The sequence below is a fragment of the Pituophis catenifer genome, unplaced genomic scaffold (genome assembly GCF_029215685.1).
Source record: "Pituophis catenifer annectens isolate HBS135680 unplaced genomic scaffold, rPitCat1.0.hap2 SCAF_3, whole genome shotgun sequence".
NCBI lineage: Eukaryota > Metazoa > Chordata > Lepidosauria > Squamata > Colubridae > Pituophis > Pituophis catenifer.
Window position 1 is genome coordinate 77,029,652 of NW_027256883.1, and position 18,322 is coordinate 77,047,973.

At 39.5% G+C, this 18,322-nt stretch overlaps 1 protein-coding gene across 1 annotated transcript in view; it reads left to right on the forward strand.

The window, feature by feature from the left end:
• DROSHA (drosha ribonuclease III) overlaps positions 1–16,337 on the forward strand; it is a 105,720-nt gene extending 89,383 nt beyond the window's left edge. Inside the window, exons 27-32 of the mRNA XM_070940765.1 lie at positions 3,859–4,000; positions 6,250–6,332; positions 7,461–7,564; positions 9,045–9,137; positions 10,517–10,563; positions 15,734–16,337. Of these exons, the coding sequence (XP_070796866.1) occupies positions 3,859–4,000; positions 6,250–6,332; positions 7,461–7,564; positions 9,045–9,137; positions 10,517–10,563; positions 15,734–15,864 (600 nt within the window). The 3' untranslated portion in view covers positions 15,865–16,337. The remainder of the gene's footprint in view (positions 1–3,858; positions 4,001–6,249; positions 6,333–7,460; positions 7,565–9,044; positions 9,138–10,516; positions 10,564–15,733) is intronic.
• Positions 16,338–18,322: the final 1,985 nt, after the last annotated feature.

The following is an 18,322-nucleotide window of genomic DNA, read 5'->3' on the forward strand; positions in this document are numbered from 1 at the left end:
CATTACACTAGGATGTGGGTGCACAATTTTTAGGGGGCTAGGAATTTTAAGGAACTACAGAGACACATCTCTTAGATGAAGAATAGATAAAAACAGAGAAAGCACGTGTCCGAGGTACATTTTTCCCCTTCCTTGTGTATTATTTTTCCCTCTCATGCTCTGTCTTCTATTATCTATCCTGTCAAAAGATCCTTCATTTCTATTTCAAAGCAGGAAGAAAGGGGTTACAAAACAATTTGTGGGTGTGCTGATTGTGTCTTCATCAGGGTTTGATCCTCCAGTTACTTAGACTTCTTCGTTTATTGGCCTCAGCAATGCTAATGATTATGAGGTTACGGATATTCTTGCTTAACAATGGTAATTGGGACTAGAAACTTCATTGCTAATCAGCACTGTCCTTAAGCACAACATGATGTGACCGTGCCAATTAATAACAGCAGTGCCAGTGTTTCCAGTTGCCATTGTTAAGCAATGCACTATCATGAGAACCTCACATAACCATGGCTGGCAAGGCCTCCAGGCTTCCCCTTTGACTTTGCCGGTGAGAAGCTGGCAGGAAAAGTTACAAATTTTGATCACATGACCTGAGACACGGCAACAATTGGAAATGCAGGCCAGGTACAGTATCAAGTGTCCGAATCACACCCACAGAAGTGAGGGGATGCTGCAACAGCCAGAATTTGAGCACCACTCATGAGTCCGACTCATTCAATTCCATTGTAACTTTGAACAAATGACTATTCTTGTGCTGTTATTAAGTAAGGACTAGCCGTAATCTCAAACCTTCCGGTATGGGCACCCTGCCTAGCCTTGACTTGAGATGCTAAGATACAATTTACTGACTTTGCATTACTTAGAAAGTATAACCCTTAGGGGTTTTTTTTTTTGTTTTTCATTAAAAGAGACAGTGAATCATTTTTAAGAGTTTGGTGAAAAGAGTATAAATAGAATACAGAATAACAGAGTTTGAAGGAACCTTGGAGGTCTCCTAGTCTAACCCCCTGCCCCTTTCACTTGAAGTCCACAAGTCTTAAAGCTGCCAAGTTTGAAGATCTCTGTCTTAGAGGATGTATATGACCGTCGCCCACAAGTATTGGGGGCTGAAGAGCCATAAGTAAATTGAAAGTAATTGCTGATTGGTTTTCTGCTGGTCCTTCACGATCACTATCCTTTAAAAAGATAAAAAAGCAAATGCCCTTATCAATACTTTGAACCTTCTAGGCAGTTTAAATTTTAACACCACCTTTTTTGTTTGAAAGTGGAACATATATCCCTATTCCCTTTCTGTTTTGATTCCCTTGAGCTCACTTGCATCCAAGCTCTTTAAATTCACTGTGATTGATGACATAGTTCCATCTGATTTATTTATTATTTATTAATTCAGTTTGTATGCCGCCCCTCTCCGAAGACTCAAGGCGGCTCACAATGCATTTAAAATCATTATAAAAAGCATTTAAAAATTAAAAACATTAAAACTCAAATCACACCATTTATAGCCGGATCTCGCCGGATCACAAGAGTGAGATCAACGGCCCCAGGCCTACCGGAAAAGCCAGGTCTTCACCACTTTTCGGAAGGCCAATAGGGTGGGGATGGTCCGGACCTCAGGAGGTAACTGGTTCCAGAGAGCTGGGGCAGCCACAGAGAAGGCCCTCCCCTGTGGGCCCGCCAGCCGGCATTGTTTAGCTGACGGGACCCGGAGGAGACCAACTCTGTGGGATCTTACCCACAGTGATTTGTGAATACGTTATATGTTGCTTCCTTACTAACAGGCTGACGCTTCCAAATTGTGTTTTTCATTGAATCCATCGGAAACAGTTTTCCGAAGGTTGCTTTTCTGTGTCATGTGCCTTCCATTTCCAGTATTACTATCTTCTTTCAAATACCACCCATATCTTTTAGTCTTCTGCAGAAATTTCACCTTCTCAGCTACTCATCCACTCTTCATATCCTATGCAAATTTCAACATTTTTGCTTTGATTCTTAGCAGAAATAATCCCAAGAATATTATGTGCTTATTCTTTTGGAAAGTTATTGCTGTTAATTAGCGTGTTTGCCTTTTCCCCCCCTGTCAACTAATTCTTGAGTCTCATAGTTGGCTGCATTTCTTTAAACAACACCCCCCCCTAAAAAAACTCGTTATCTTCTTACAATGGACACATGGGGGACCAACTCATTTGTCCAGTATGAGAGGATTATATGTTTTTAAACTATTTCTACTCAATTAGCCAAAGCCATAATAACGCTTACAAAATCAAATATGGAAATAATAAATCTTCAGCTTGTGAATTTTTGCAACTTTACTTTAACAGCTAGAAGCAGTGTTCTTAGACATTTTTATAATTAGCAAATCATTAAGTAGCTGTCTTTGTTTCAGATGCAAGTAGCAAGGCACACTATGGATTACTTTCAGTGTGATATTAAACTGTGGCCAAGCAGTTACAAAAAGAAGCTAGATAATCCTCATTTGTGCTTCTTTCTCCCGTGACTGTGAGGAGAAACAAAAAAGTTTTGCTTTGATTAACCATGATTTGACCACCGTTGTTCAGACTCGATGAAGGGCTTCATGGTAACCACAAGCACAAGAATTCAGTTTCAAATTGCATTTCATGCAACTGGGCTGGTTCCATTACCTTGAGTTACAGTTAGGCATAATTTGGGATACAGATGAAAGGATTAATATGATGTGCCCAACATAGTGCCTACAGATACCAACCTAACAGCAGAAAATTCCTTATTTGTTTTCAAGCCTTCATTCAAACTATTTTAAAAATAAATGGAATTTTGGACAGAATTACAAACTAAAAAGCATTGTCAAGAATGCCCTTCGATTCTACACAGGGCTGATAGACTTTCTTAGATTTCTTTTTAAAGAATATGAATGGCTGTAGTCCATAGCTTTATGTGTAGATGTGTCCATCACCAGTCCAGAAAAGGTAAACTGGGGATTCAAAGTGTCTGTTTGAGGAGGACAGCTAGAGAGGATGGGAAGGATGAGCCTCGCCAGTCTGTTTTTTGGTCAGTTGTTATTATGTGATTGGTCTCACTTATTGGGTCATCTCTATTGCAAACGGGCAAACTTCCCTGGTTCTCTGGGTAACTATGATATGATCTCAACATTAAAATGTGACTTTTTCCCTGAAAAAGTTGTATACTACTGATCTAAACTGTGGCTAATTAAAAAGAGCTGGGAGGAACTTCTGTTCGCTGGGTACCAAAACAAATAACATTTGATTGCCTGGGTGGGCAATTTTTTTCAACGTTTGCCTTTCTTATTAAAAAGAGAACATATACAAAGCGGATAGGATGCTTGACATTTAAGATAAATAGAAGTAGTGTACAATCAGCACCAATCATTCTGCTTTTCTGAGGCCAGGAAAGAAAAGGGAACACTTGTATATTTTGGGAGCACCTGAATCATTCTACCCTTTTTCATCTGCCCTTTACAGGTTGGTTGAAGGTATGCAGTAGGGTGAATGTGGCAGATCTTCCCTGTTAACCTGAGGAGGTTGAGGAAAAAGGGAATGGGATAAGAGTGTACACCTCATTTCTATTTGTGCCTTCTTTTAAAAATTGCTGGAAGAAAACAGGAGGTGTTTAGACCAGATAAACGGTAGCATTTCTTTGTTTTTGTTTAGTCAAGCAAAAGCTAACAACATGTTATGTGTCTAGGCCAGAGGTGGGGGAACTATGGCCCTTTTATGACTTGTGGACATGCTGGCACAGGAGTTCTGGGAGTTGAAGTCCACAAGTCATAAAAGAGCCATAGTTCCCCATCTCTAATCTAAGCTAAAAATTGGGTGTTGCTCCTCAGAATGCCATGCACATTTACCTGAGTGGAGTCTCTTGCCTTGGCAGTTGTTGCGAAGCTCTTTGGTCAACAACAGGACACAAGCCAAAGTGGCAGAAGAACTGGGCATGCAGGAGTTTGCCATTACTAACGATAAGACCAAACGGCCTGTCGCACTGCGAACAAAAACATTAGCTGATCTTTTGGAATGTAAGTGCTAATGCTGTTAATTCATTTCTTTCTCTAGTGGTTTGATAGCTAAATAATGTTTTAAAAGCAGGTGGTATAGCAACAATTAAAGGCAAGAACCAGCTCAAAGAACCTCTAAGGTGGTGGCTTAAAGAAAGTTTATTTATATGATAGATGTGTTACCACTAGCTGCCATCCTGAGGATCTAAAATGTGTAGTACTACATCTCTATAACTTACATTAGAAAATGAATTGCTTTTCATTGTTACGCCTATTCTTAGTTAGTTACGCCAGCTAAAGAAACAAAAGAAAAAAATTGACTCCCTTCTTTTATTTGAAATATAATCAATTTATAATTTCCTAAGTAGCATTCTTTCCAAAGGCACTGTGATGAAAACCCACATTGTAAATGGAACATCGCCTTTTTCTTAATTTGTAAGCTTGTTTGAGGTTTTTTTTTCTTAAAGTTGTTCTTCCTGTGCAAGAGAAGTGGCAATAAATATTAGGCCCAAAAGGTAATCTTTATCCAGAACATTTTAATACATTTTGTGAGTTGAGAGGACCCAGTGTCTCTTGCCAGATCCTTTTAGTAAATGGAAGTACTTCACAAACAATCATAATTTATGGCCAAGGCTCTGAGAGTGTGTGCTTTGCTGTGATTTATTTCTAAAAACTTATAGTCTCCTGGCTAAACAATGGGATTTGAAGAGCTGTCTCTTTGTCTAGTTTTTCAGAATTGCTTCTTAATTAATTTTGTAGATCTTGGCATTTTTCATTGATTCAGTTTTCAATTTTTGTTAAAGAAGAAAGGCTATCCCGCAATATAAAATGATGATGTGTTTTCTCAGTGACCTTGAATTAACCCAACTGCCTCAAACTCTGTTCTGAAACAGAATCAGGCAGGAAGGTGAAACTTTCCTTAGTAGAAACTTGGTTTCTACATGTTAAGATAGAAGAGACAATTCTGAAAAGAGTAGGTAGGTATTTGCCTGTTAGTGTATTAGGAACAAAAGTGGAAGAATCTTTGATTGGGATTGGAAATACCGTTCTTGACCTGATATGTCAAGGTAGCAACCTGATTGAAAATTAAGCCAAAACACATCCTGAGATTACAGGGATGGGAAAAGCCAATTTGGGAGAAATTTGTTTTATAACTGTAAAACAGCAGCAGCTGCAAGAAAAAAAAATTGTAAGGGTAAAACAGCAGCAGCAAGAAAAAGCCATAGTCCAATACTGAAACATTGCAAAGTTTAGCAGAATATTTGTTTGCTGTTTTTTTCCAGGTCTAAGTGGAACTCACATTTTAAGAGTTTGAATTCCCACTTCTCACCCCAAAAGGAAAATATTCATAGTGGACCAATAACACAACAGCTTAATCTGGTTTTTTTCAATGTAGTGTCTTCTTAAAAGCACTTGGACTATAATTCCCAGAATTAATCAGTCAGTTGTAGTTCCAAACTATACAAAGGATACTAAGCTGAAGAGTCGTCTTCATTAAAATACATGGACTAAAATACTGACTGAAAATAATTTGATCAGTTTGTAATTTAGATGAGTATTTTTTCAAACTTGGCAAGTTTAAGATGTTTGGATGTCTACTACCATAATTCAGATTTGTCAAGTTTGAAAAAAAACTTATTTAGGCTGAGACCATTACACACATTTCCATCTTCTGTGTTTCTCCCAGCCAACCTTAGATGGAGATTGTAGCATTGTGGTTTACGCTGTATTAACCGAGTGAAACAAAAATCCAGAGTATAGCCCTTGTATCTGTAATCCTTAGAGGCACTCCCACACACACAGCTCTTTAGGGCAAAAACATGCTTTCCTGTGTAGATATAGAAAGTGCTAAAAGCACAAGCTTTCCTACAGCTCCCTCCACAAATCTTTAGTGTGTGTGAATTACTTGAAGTGAAAGACACAAGTTATTTCCTTGCTGTTTATTTCTGAGAAAACATATTTAGTAAATCAATTATCTGCTCTTGCTTTTCGTTTTATTTTTACCTCTTTTTACTCATGTCTTTCATTTCTTTTGTGGATAATGTGGACTTTAATATCCCTGTAATATTTTTCCTTCTCTCAGACTTTCCTTCTTCCCAAAATGGTAAAAACACCTCTCACCCAACTATGTGTCTTTATGATGTCTTAATATATACCATCGCAGGTCCACCGTTGACTTGGAATATTTGCAACAGATTGTCTAGAAATATTAAAGTGTGTTTGAAAGAAAGTAATATTCCCGTAATGTTTGGTTCTCCCTTCTTCCTCAGCCTTTATCGCTGCTCTGTACATAGATAAAGATCTGGAATATGTCCACACCTTCATGAACGTCTGCTTTTTCCCACGATTGAAAGTAAGTCTCAAAGCGATTGTTATGTGTTACACAGCCGAGAAGCTGACTTTGCTACAAAGTCCCAGCTGAACCAAGATTTTTGCTCTCCATGTCCTGAGTAATAATAGAGGTTTTAAATCTCTGTTCTCTCCCATTAGTGGCTTAGATACACGTAGTTCTTGATTAGTGCAGTTAATGAATCCTATGAAGAGATCACATTATTTGAATTTGCACTATTCAAAGTGACATTTCTATGGAAAATAGGGTAATTGCTTCCAGCTCAATGGAAATAGGCAAAGTTTTTACATATAATTTTTATATTTTATTAATGAAATGCTGAACAATATTAAAAGTGGATAAACCTGTATCCAAAGTGTAATTGCTATCTCCTGCATTCTGTCTTCAAAATGAGCCTCTTTGTTTTAAGCTTCCCTTGAACAAAACTTTCCTTTGCTCCATTTTGTATAAACTAAAACATCTAGAACCCCAACATCTACAACCTTAATAGCAACCTTAACTGCACATGCACTAGCGTTAATTGCAGTTACGTTAGTCTTGGTTAATTGGATTTTGTCTTGCATTAAGCATGACCTGGTATCAATTTATCAGTCACACTAAATCAAATTTTGCATTATTTAAACATGCATAGGGACACGGTGGCTCAGGGGCTAAGACGCTGAGCTTGTCGATCGAAAGGTCGGTAGTTCAGCAATTTGAATCCCTAGTCCCACGTAAAGCTCCCGTTACTTGTCCCAGCTTCTGCCAACCTAGCAGTTCGAAAGCATGTAAAAAATGCAAGTAGTAAAATAGGGACCACCTTTGGTGGGAAGGTAACAACTGTGCGCCTTTGGCGTTCAGTCATTCTGACCACATGACCACAGAGACATCTTCGGACAGCGCTGTCTCTTCGGCTTTGAAAAGGAGATGAGCACTGCGTCCTAGACTTGGGAACGACTAGCATATATGTGCGAGGGGAACCTTTACCTTTACCTTAAACACGCACAAATTGCAACCCTACCTATACTAAGAGAAAAATACATTTGAAAAGTATTTTCCTACTTCCAGTCCATTTTTTCCTGTGAACAGTTGTTATTTCTTCCTTTTCCTTTTCTTTTTTTCTATCTTTCTTTTTGTTTTTGTCCATTTTAGGAATTCATCCTAAATCAGGATTGGAATGATCCAAAATCTCAACTCCAGCAATGCTGTTTAACTCTCAGAACAGAAGGGAAGGAGCCAGACATTCCTCTGTATAAGTAAGGAGATTGATTTGTATACATGCATTATCACTTTGTGACTCCCTTTTTTAAAAGATTCCCATATGACTGGAATTAAGTATCACACCCTTTGTTCAAAGAAGGAATTAGTTGCTCTGATCAAATGAAAGTATACTGTTACACTTTGGATCTCAGATTCAGTTTAAAGCATTGGAGATATAGTCAAGAAAGTTTGTGCATGTGGGCAATATGATGGCTGTATGTACAGTAGACATTGATAGTCTCAGACACATTCAATTTTCCCAAACTCAGTTCTCACTTTCTCCACTAGGATAGCTTTGGGCATGCTTTTGCTTCTTAAGCTCACCCAATTGCTTCTGCAGGTGCAGCAGTCATCTCCCAAGTTACTTTTCCTTGATGATGGAAATGCTATGAGAGAATAGCAATAGCACTTAGACTTATATGTCGTGTCATAGTGCTTTACATCCCTCTCTCTAAGTGGTTTACAAAGTCAGCATATTGTCCCCAACAATATGAGTCCTCATTTTACTGACCTTGGAAGGTTGAGTCAACCTTGAGCTGGTCAGAATCGAACTCCTGGCAGTGGGCAGTGAGTTGGCCTACAATACTGCATTCTAACCACTGCATCACCATGTCTCAAAATATATATAGTGAGGCTAACTCACTGCTCACTGAGAGGAGTTCGATCCTGACTTGCTCAAGGTTGACTCAATCATCCATCCTTCTGAGGTCAGTTAAATGAGGACCCAGATTGTTGGGGACAATATATGTATATGCATATGTATATATGTCCTATATATATATATATATATCCTATATCCTATAAAGGCAAGTGAGAGAATGGGAGAAAAAAAAAATATCACCCAGGGAAGTTAATCTTGTAGTGTTAGCACAGCCTGGAGCATAAGAGACATTGGTGAACATTCCTACCTGCTTTCCAAGTAGTTTTCTATTCATGCTGTCTTCAGACATGATAGGAACAGATGTTTTTTGTTGTTGTTTAACAAAATGGTTACTGTTAGAACAGGTAGTATCAGTTTAACCATATGTATGTGGGGGGGGGAAAGGCTGCAGAAAATGTCAAGATGTTTCATCATTTATGATTATATTTTTGGGTCAAGGGCAAAATATTAAGGGTATATTCCATCCCATTCAAATAAGAAGTAAGACTGTGGTAAAGGGTAAGGTAAATGACTATAAGATGGAAGTATGAAATCATTCTAAAATATATAATGCAGTGGATGTTAGCCGCATAACTATGTACATAGAGTGGAAGGTTATATCAGAAAGAGAAGCAATTATTGATTGACAGAGGGAAAATTCTGTATTAAGCATACATAAATATCCACTAATGAAAGGATGGCATTGTCTCATAAAATAATCTGTCAAGGTTCATCCTTCTGCTGTGACCTTTGTTAAAATAGTTGCATTTCTGTTCAGACATCTTAGAACATTTTCAGGACTGTTTTTTTCTTTTGCTGTCTGTCTTATGGCTTAGAACACTGCAAACAGTTGGACCTTCTCATGCTAGGACATACACTGTGGCTGTTTACTTCAAAGGCGAGAGAATAGGATGTGGGAAGGGACCAAGGTACATAAAATGTTTGAATACTTATATATTCTATATGTCTGCTGCCTGCCTATCATCCATCCATATCTATCTATCTATCTGCCTGCCTGCCTGCCTGCCTGCCTGGGAAAGGAGAGCTATATGATGTTCACTGACGTATTAAATAGGACTCCTAAAAAAGTGAATTTTAGAAAACTTTTGTGCATCTTAACCTGGGATCAAGACAATTTAAGATTCGCAGGCACATTGATTCTCAGTGTCAGGTATCCAAGGTGAAAGTGGAGAAGTGTGCCTATTAGTGGCAAAAAGCAACAACTTGACACAATACTAAGTTTCAATTATTGTTGTTCCTGGGAGAACCCTTTAAGTTCATAAAATATTCTTTCTGGTGACATTGCTTAGTGCCAAAAGGTCAAGAGATAATGTGCCAGTCACTACTCTATTCTGTCAAATATTTTAGTGCATTATTAACTTTTTTTTTTAAGTCCTAAGCTCCATTTTTTAAAAAAATCTCTTGTAATTGTGTTTGAGGACATATTAAAAAGAATGACTGTTAGGGAGAGAAAGAATTTTCATTGGGGAGAGGTAGGACACAAGACAGTATCCAGTGAGGGAGTAATATATAGAAAGCTGGAGAAGAGTCACCCTGTTTAATGCTTTAATGCTTGGAAAGACACTCTAATATTCACAAGTTCTTTTCAAATAATTGAATTGAATTCCAGCAAATAGATACGCTGGAACTGGGTGCACAATCATGGTTTACTTTTAGCATACTGTTGCCTTCTCCAGCTTGGTGTCAAGGCCCAGCTAGATCTGGACTCAGTGGCAGCTCAGTCTAATCTGTAAACCAATTAGTATCTTCCAACCTGATTGTCCATTTTATGGAAAAATGATTTCAGTAAGAAGAATGGGAAAAACATCTTAAAGTTCTCTACACAGTAAATGCCAAGTGCTATCTGCAGAATAAATAACATTTAAAAGGTTTTTTTTCCCACTTTTCCGTGACTTTGCACAAAGCATACTAATGTTAAGAATAACATTAAAGCAATCCCTAGTAAAATAAGGTGGTTTGGGAAGAAACGGGCTACAATGTTCCTATCCATTTTTGCTGCTGGAGATGGGTTTTTGTGTTTGTTTAATTGACTTTTAATTGCTTTTGTTAAAACAAATCGCCAAAGAATTTTGAAGGGGGGGATGTTTAACAGTATGGATCTTTGTTTTAAAAAATAACTCTCTGCAAAGCCGTAATGTATAAGTAGTGGGGATGGGGGACGGGAAGAGTTTTTATGGTAACAACTGCCAGTAATTATTTGAAAAATTAGTTACTGCACAGCAGTTCTGGGAAGCTGTAACTTGCTTCTGAATTACATTTGTCATTATTTATTTATTTATTTTTGCAGCATTCAGCAAGCAGAGATGTGTGCAGCAATGGATGCACTGGAAAAATGTAAGTGGGTTTCTTGGAAATTACTAAAGAGTAGTTCTGGGGAGGAGTTGTAGGCATTGCGTGCAACACAGGGAAAATACAGGTTAAAGTGAACAAGTGAATATGTTGCCCTAACATTTACTATTTTCATTCCTGTTAGTAAAACAATTTTTTAACTAGTGGAACAAACAGTTTTAGGTTCTATTATCTCTGAGGTCATGAATGATGCTTGAACTTCATGTTGGTTTTTAGTCAGGGTCTGCCAGTAGGTATTTACCTCCAGGCTCATGGACTTTCTCTATTCACCTGTGTAGCATTCACAAAATACAGGTAGTCGTCGACTTACGACTGCAATTGAACCAAAAATTTCTGTTGCTAAGTGAGTTTTAAGCGGGTTTTGTCCCATTTTACAGCCTTTCTTGCCGCAGTTGTTAAGTGAATCACTGCAGTTGTTAAGTTAGCAACATGGTTGTTAAATGAACCAAGCTTCCCCATTGACTCGGCTTGTCAGACAGTCGCAAAAGGTGGATCACACAACCCCGGGACGCTGCAGCCTATCATAAATATGAGCCACTTGCCAAGCATCTCAATTTTGATCACATGACCATGGGGATGTTTCAATGCTTGTGCAAAAAACAGTCATAGGTCACTTTTTTCAGTGCCGTTATAACTTTGGACGGTCGCTAAACAAAATTGTTGTAAGTCAAGGACTTCCAGACTCCTGTTTTCATAACAGGTCGAGATTTGATTGCCGCTCACTCAGATTGTGTCCACCCTTCAAGATCGTCCAAAGCAAAAATCAAAATCAGGAGTGCTTCCTTGATTTTAAGATTACAGAAAAAAATCCTGCAAGTCTGAAAGCACTTCTCTCCTGCCAGCCAGCTGATTTTTGGGATGTGCGGGGGTGGGGGGTGAGGGACGCGTGTGTATGCTTGGAGGGGGGCAGCACCCCCTGCGGCCCGTTTTTGAGCCCAGGAGGCTGCAGGGAGGCCTACTAGGCCCAAAACGGGGGGCGGGGAGGCACCTGCACATGCGTGGGGGAGCGGGGGGGGTCATGCGTGCATGCGCAGGTGAGTCGCATTGCATTATGGGTGCTGGCACGTATGCATGCTGTCACGCGCACACACAAGCGCTTTCAGCACACAAAGAGAAAAAGATTAGCCATCACTGCTCTACGGTATTGTAAATGTGCTGTAAAAGTGGAAGTTCTTTCCACCCTTCCCTTCCTTCCCTCCCTCCCTCCTTCCTTCCTTCCTTCTCAGAGAACAAGGGGGAATCCCTCCTGAGACTCCGGGAGAACTTTCTCCTTCCTTGTTCTTCTGTGGGCTGAAATACCTCTTGTCTGATCGTTGTCTAAAGCTGCAGCCCCTCCCCCCCAACCCCTCCTGTCCCTCAGGGCCATTTTCACACAGCCTTGTTACAGATTGGCCAGCATTTGTGATAATTTATCACAGAGTTGAGCAACAACTAGGATGTGGTGCACCGCTGCCCCAGGCAGCTACTATAGAAACTTGTTTGAAAAAGTAAGAGGAGCAAATATCTGCAGAAGATTGTTTTGGAAGATGGGGATCGTTATTGGCTTCAGCCTGAGGGGGCCATTGATGTCGACATGGGCTACATACAGTACCTACTGTGCCTACATAGGGAATGAGGGCATTGTGGAAAAGAACCGAAGGCTCCATTTCTAAATAAAATCCTTTCCCCCTGTTGAAAAATGTCACTTGCAGGAGATGAGCCGTTTGAAGTGGGCTTGTATTTTGGTGAAAGCTGAGATTGGGGGGGGGGAGATATTTGCTTGCTTGCTATTCTGCACAACTTTTATGTCTAGCTTTCTCCCTTTATCATCATAATCCCTTGGAAGCATTCATATTTCAGATCTAATCGTCAGGGACTCAGTCAAGTAAAGTACAAGAGCTCTCTGGCCTGGGTCCAGCAAAGCACTTAAGCCCATGCTTAAATTCAGGCCTGCAAGTATTCCTCTGGCATTGATGATCTAGGTATAGTGATTAAAATAAAGTCGCTATTTTGTTAGATGGGGGGCAGTGTGCTCACCGTGTAAGACTGATGGCAAAACTCACAAGCTACTGCCAAATTGGGACCTAAATCTTTGTATTACAACCCTACGTAACTCTCCATCTTATTGAAACATCTGACAGAGGTTGCGCTGCCTTTTATTTATTGAAGGAGAGCTTTATCTATCAGAGATGAGCTTGTCCACTTCCATCAACCAGCTTGTAATCTTTGGCCCACATTTTAAAGGCTTGGCTTTTCTTTCATTGAATATGTGCTTCTGAGCAGTGGTGAAATCCATTTTTTTTTTATTACCGGTTCTGTGGGCGTGGCTTGGTGGGCGTGGTGTGGCTTGATGGGCATGGCAGGGGAAGGATACAGCAACATCTCCATTCCCACCCCACTCCAGGGGAAGGATACTACAAAATCCCCATTCCCTCCCCACTCCTGGGGGAAGGTTATTGCAAAATCTCCATTCTCACCCCACTCTGGGACCAGCCAGAGGTGGTATTTGCCGGTTCTCCGAACTACTCAAAATTTCCACTACCAGTTCTCCAGAACCTGTCAGAACCTGCTGGATTTCACCCCTGCTTCTGAGAGATTTTCATTTTTACATTTTCATTTTACATTTTACGTTCTCTTGTTAATCGTTTGCTTCATGGTATGAATGTGGAAGATATGGAGACCTGGGAAAGAAGCTTTAAATCATGCTACAGTTCTTTCCCTGTAGCAGTGTTTCTCATCTTTGGCCATTTTAAGATGTGTGGACTTTAATTCCCAGAATTCCCTAGCCAGCATGCTAGGTCAAAGTTGCTAAAGTTGAAAAACACTGACCTATAACATGGGCACAGAATCTGAAGTCTCTGAGCCAGAGGTGCCTCTAGTCTTGTGGTCAGGGATCCCCAACCTTTCGGGCTTCTGGCCCAGTTTCAGAAGAAGAATTGTCTTCCACAGACCAACAGTGTGGAGGATGGCTTCGCGCAGGCAACCTACACAGGCTTGCACAGCTTGGTTCCCAACAGGCCGGTACCAATCCATGGACCCAGGGTTGAGGATCCCTATTGTAGGCTGATCCTGGAGCCCCCTTAAAAAGCTATACTTAACACGGGGCATTTTTCAATGTAAAGGAATTTAGGGCCTGACCTTGGGGAAGGAAGGAACAAGCCATCTAGGAGGGACCTGGAGAAGAGATTACGCAGTCCAGCGATTGAAGCAAATGAAAGAAACTCACAGTAATCCTGTCTTCATTTTCTTTACTATACTCTTATTTTCTATATGTTGGGACAGAAAGAAATATGGACAAGTTTTCAAGATTCTGTTGTTAATACCCTCCAACAATACAATGACAATCCTGGAATCCCTGCAATGCCAGTTTCTCGACTTGGCCTACCTCCAAGGCAGGGGTGCTATTCAGCAGGTTCTGACAGGTTCTGGAGAACCGGTAGCGGAAATTTTGAGTAGTTTGGAGAACCGGCAAATACCATCTCTGGCTGGCCCTAGAGTGGGGTGGGAATGGAGATTTTGCAGTATCCTTCCCCTGTCACGCCTACCAAGCCACTCCACCCCACCAAGCCACGCCCACAGAACCAGTAGTAAAAAAAAATTAATCCCACCACTGCTCCAAGAGCTGATATAAATCAAAGGGCAGTAATACTAACTAAAGATAAATATGCGTGAAATCACATCATCTCCTAATTTGAGCAAGGTCCCTTAAAGGCCAATGGCAGGGCCCTGCCCAGAAAAGATTGCAAACTTCTTGTCTTTAACTTAGCTCATATATTTTCAAAGCTAAATCAGGGATTCTCATGACAAACAAGATTTTATGTTAGCTGTCTAGGTAAGTTTCTTATTACATTCTTAGCCAGGTTGTGTATATCTGAATGAAATGTTGAAGAGTGGTCAAAGTTTCTAATTGATTCTGGAGAAAATCCATAAGAAAAGACCTCTCCAAACTTTGTCTTCTGTTGTAAACCAATTGGCCAAAACACCTTCTTTTTGCACAGCTTCTGCAGAAATGCCTTTGTTCATTGGGATGAAATCTGAGTTGTTAAAAGCATCATCCATTCTTTGAGGAAAGACTTCTGACACTTCACCACTAGGAGATATTGGTCCCTCGGTCATGGTTTCTCCCACCTGCAAAATGTCACATTGTTTCAGAGAAGTGATGTACTTAATAAGATCCTCTTGAGTTCAAAAACCGTCAAAGCTCTGCTTTCCGTAGCTCTTCCTTCACCTTTTGCTTCAACTGCATTTCCCAGGTGGTGTTTTGTTAAGTCTCCTGTTCCCAAGGACACCAGCTGTTTCAGCATCAGCACAAGCTCATCTATCACACATGGCAATTTGTTCTCTGGCACAGAATTCAACCCGGGCAACACTTTCCACATTGACCTTCCATCTGGCATCACCATTGTTGATATGTTTATACGCCTTATTTTGCACCACTTTTCCTGAGTTGTATTAACTGATTTTGGCTTCTAGATTGGGTGCTTTGGTCTTTAGGAGGCTAATGGCTTCTCTGTTTCTGCTTCTCACACACACATGCCTGTTATAGTAGTAATGGAGGAAAATTGGCTTGATTAGCTCCAGATGGGCCTCTTCTCATCTTTGATGAAGAATGATAGAATTTTTCAGGACTTCTCAGCATAATCCATTAATAATCTATGTTTTATGGTAGAATTTTATCATCATAATAAGGATCTTTCCAGCCCTCCTGCTGACATGTTTTATGGTAGAAGTTTGCTGAACAAGCATTTCATGGAACACGAGGATCACTCATCTTCTTACATTCCTAATACGATCTCTAAGCAGTCATCAAGTCAAATCAGATATCTGTGGAAACTTTAGTAAAATAGAAAATACAGTTAAATACTCCATAGCTTTGTGGTGGCATCTCAACCGAATCCCAATATTTATTATCGCACTGTGCCTTATCTTACTCCATTTAAATCATCCCCTGATTGCTAACCAATGTGATAAATCTTATTCACATAAATCTTATTCATATAAATCAGTAGGCTACTTCAAAGTAAATAGGGGATTACAACCAAAACAATATGTGTAACAAGTACTTTTTATCCTGACATGGTAATACAATAATAACAGCTGGATGTTATATTTGATGGTGGCAAGATCATTTCATTGGCTGGCTTTTATTGATATGAAATATTTCTTCTTGTCTCAGATAATTTTCCTCAGATGGCCCATCAAAAACGGTTCATTGAACGGAAATACCGGCAAGAGCTTAAAGAAATGAGGTGGGAACGAGAACATCAAGAAAAAGATCTAGATGATTCAGAAGACATGAGAAAATAAGGGGGAAGGAAACAGTAGTATATTTGCTTAACTTTGACCATGGCCTATAAAATAAAACCCATCCTGGTTTCATGAAATTAAATGAAATCATGTTTGCTTTTCTGCTTTTTTTTTTATTGTTATTTATACGTTTTGTCTCCATTTTGAGAGGCAAAGCTGTATTCGTAAAATTTAAAAATGATTTTTTTTTTTTAAGAACATATGCTTTCTGAAGAATGTCGTGTCCCCAGCCTATGTTTGTGAACAATAAAATGTTTTATTTCATAGTATGTCATGGTCTAAAAATAAGGAAAATATAGTGTTATTCATATTGTTGTGTCATAAGAAATAATAAGGTATTAAACAGAATGCTCTTTTCTGCTATGTTCTGCCTGGGCCACACTACCGTTAAGAAGATGTATACTAAATGAACTCAAGGCACAAATGACCAGGCTCAAATTATCCTATTTTGGACACATTATGCAAAGACTCACTTCTTTGGAGAAAGCTCTAACACTGGGGAAAATGGAGGGAAAGAGAAAATGAGGAAAACCAGCAGAGGGGAGGGGCTTCAATTAAAGTGGCAATGTGTGCACCTGAAGGACCAAGTTAAGAATAGATTGTCATGGAGAAATGCAGTCACTAAGAATTGACAGTGACATGATGGCATATACATACATACATACATACATACATACATACATACATACATATGTAGGTCTTTGGTTATTCGGGTTTTCTCCCGCATAAAATTGGAAGTACCTTGGCGACATTTCGACGAAGTCTCATTCGTCATCTTCAGGCTGGTGTCTTCGGCCTTGTGCTTCTAGGAGCAATGTGTGATATATATAGGCTTGATGAACTGTCTTGTCCCTATTACATTGATCCACCCCACTTGGTCTGGCAGGAAGGGCACAGTGTAGATCACTTTGACTAAAGAATTTTAATTGGTGGGATCTAGGAGGAGAGCCTTCTCCGCCATTGACCCCATCCTGTGCAACATCCTACCTCTGGAAGTGAGTTTGGCCTCTACTGTTTTTGACAGTGTTAAGATCTGGTTCAGCCAACTAGTTGGGGATCCAAGAATGATAAGCAGTCATATGGGGTGGCTGGTTCCTTGTAGAGGCTCTTTCAGACTTTTTGTATCATATTTATGATCTCTTTTATTATAAATCACCCAGAGTTACTGACACAGTGAGATGGATGGTGTATAAACTTGGTCAATTAATTAATAAATATGTAAGTGTAGTATTTTGAAGTCAATGCTAAAGACAGGTAAATGTGTCCTGAAAAGTGATTTGTAGAATTAATAGTGTGACCTCTCCTTGTTTTATCCTATAATGAAAAAGTTCCTGAGTCTCCGGAAAAGGGCGGCATATAAATCGAACCAATAAATAAGTAAATAAAAAAGGAAGGAAGGAAGGAGAAAGAAAGAGAGAGAGAGAGAAAGAAAGAAAGACAGATAGACTCCTGGGTGCCTTGAGTCCCAGTTAGAAAAGTAAATATATTCTCCCAGGCAGCTTTCATTGATTATATCAGCCATAATTGTAACTCAACTTGTCATAACAAAGTTTGTACGGGAATATAAACTAGCAAAAAAAAAAAGCCACTTCGAATTCACTGGATATTAAACATGCTAATGTTATTCAATATCCAATTACAGAGTTTCTGGAAAGACAATTAAAATTCTGGAAGATAAGGAGTCTCGGTGACTTCATTGGACAGGTCAGCCAAAACTGCCTTATCAGCCATCTGTTCTTGGGGTGATAAAGATTTTCAATTGCTATCATAAACTTTTAAACTTTGTCATAATTAGTGCAGGAGAGGGGAGAGGGGATGGTTTACTTTAGTCCTTGAAGAGCTGGGCCAGACCTTTCCTAGAGAAGGTTTCATTTGGTACTTTGAGATGCTTTTGTGTTAGGAAGAAATCCGCTAAAATAAGACAATGTGCTTTTAAAGATCTAATGTGGGTATTACTATAGCCTGACGAAATGGATTAAAATGTTCCACTTCCAGGTTAGGAAATTTCTTATGATAGTTTCATTGGGCAACCATCTTAAATGACAGGGTGTGTGGAGTTTCTAAGTGTGCTTTACTTCATCAGAGCTTTGATCTACGTGAAAGTGAGCCAGAGTGTCTCTTCTGAGAGTCAAGAGGCAACCCAGCTTCAATCCACCTGATTATGGGAGGAGAGCAGATCAAGCCTCCCCAACTTGAAACAAGTTGAGGGGAGATGCTGCATCACGATAAGTAACTACCTTGCACAAAGCAAAATATTCTAAATAAAGCAGCCTGGTCCACAGCTGCCAAATAAAAAAACTGAATTCTAAATTTCTCCATCCAATCTTCTCTCTCTCTCTATACTTTATGTGATAAGTGCTGGTCCCAAATAATTTTCTACCAGAGACCAATCCTCTGCACCATTGCACTTTCTAACTACTACTTGACAAGTTTACGTCTTGTATTTTTTTTTCAGTGT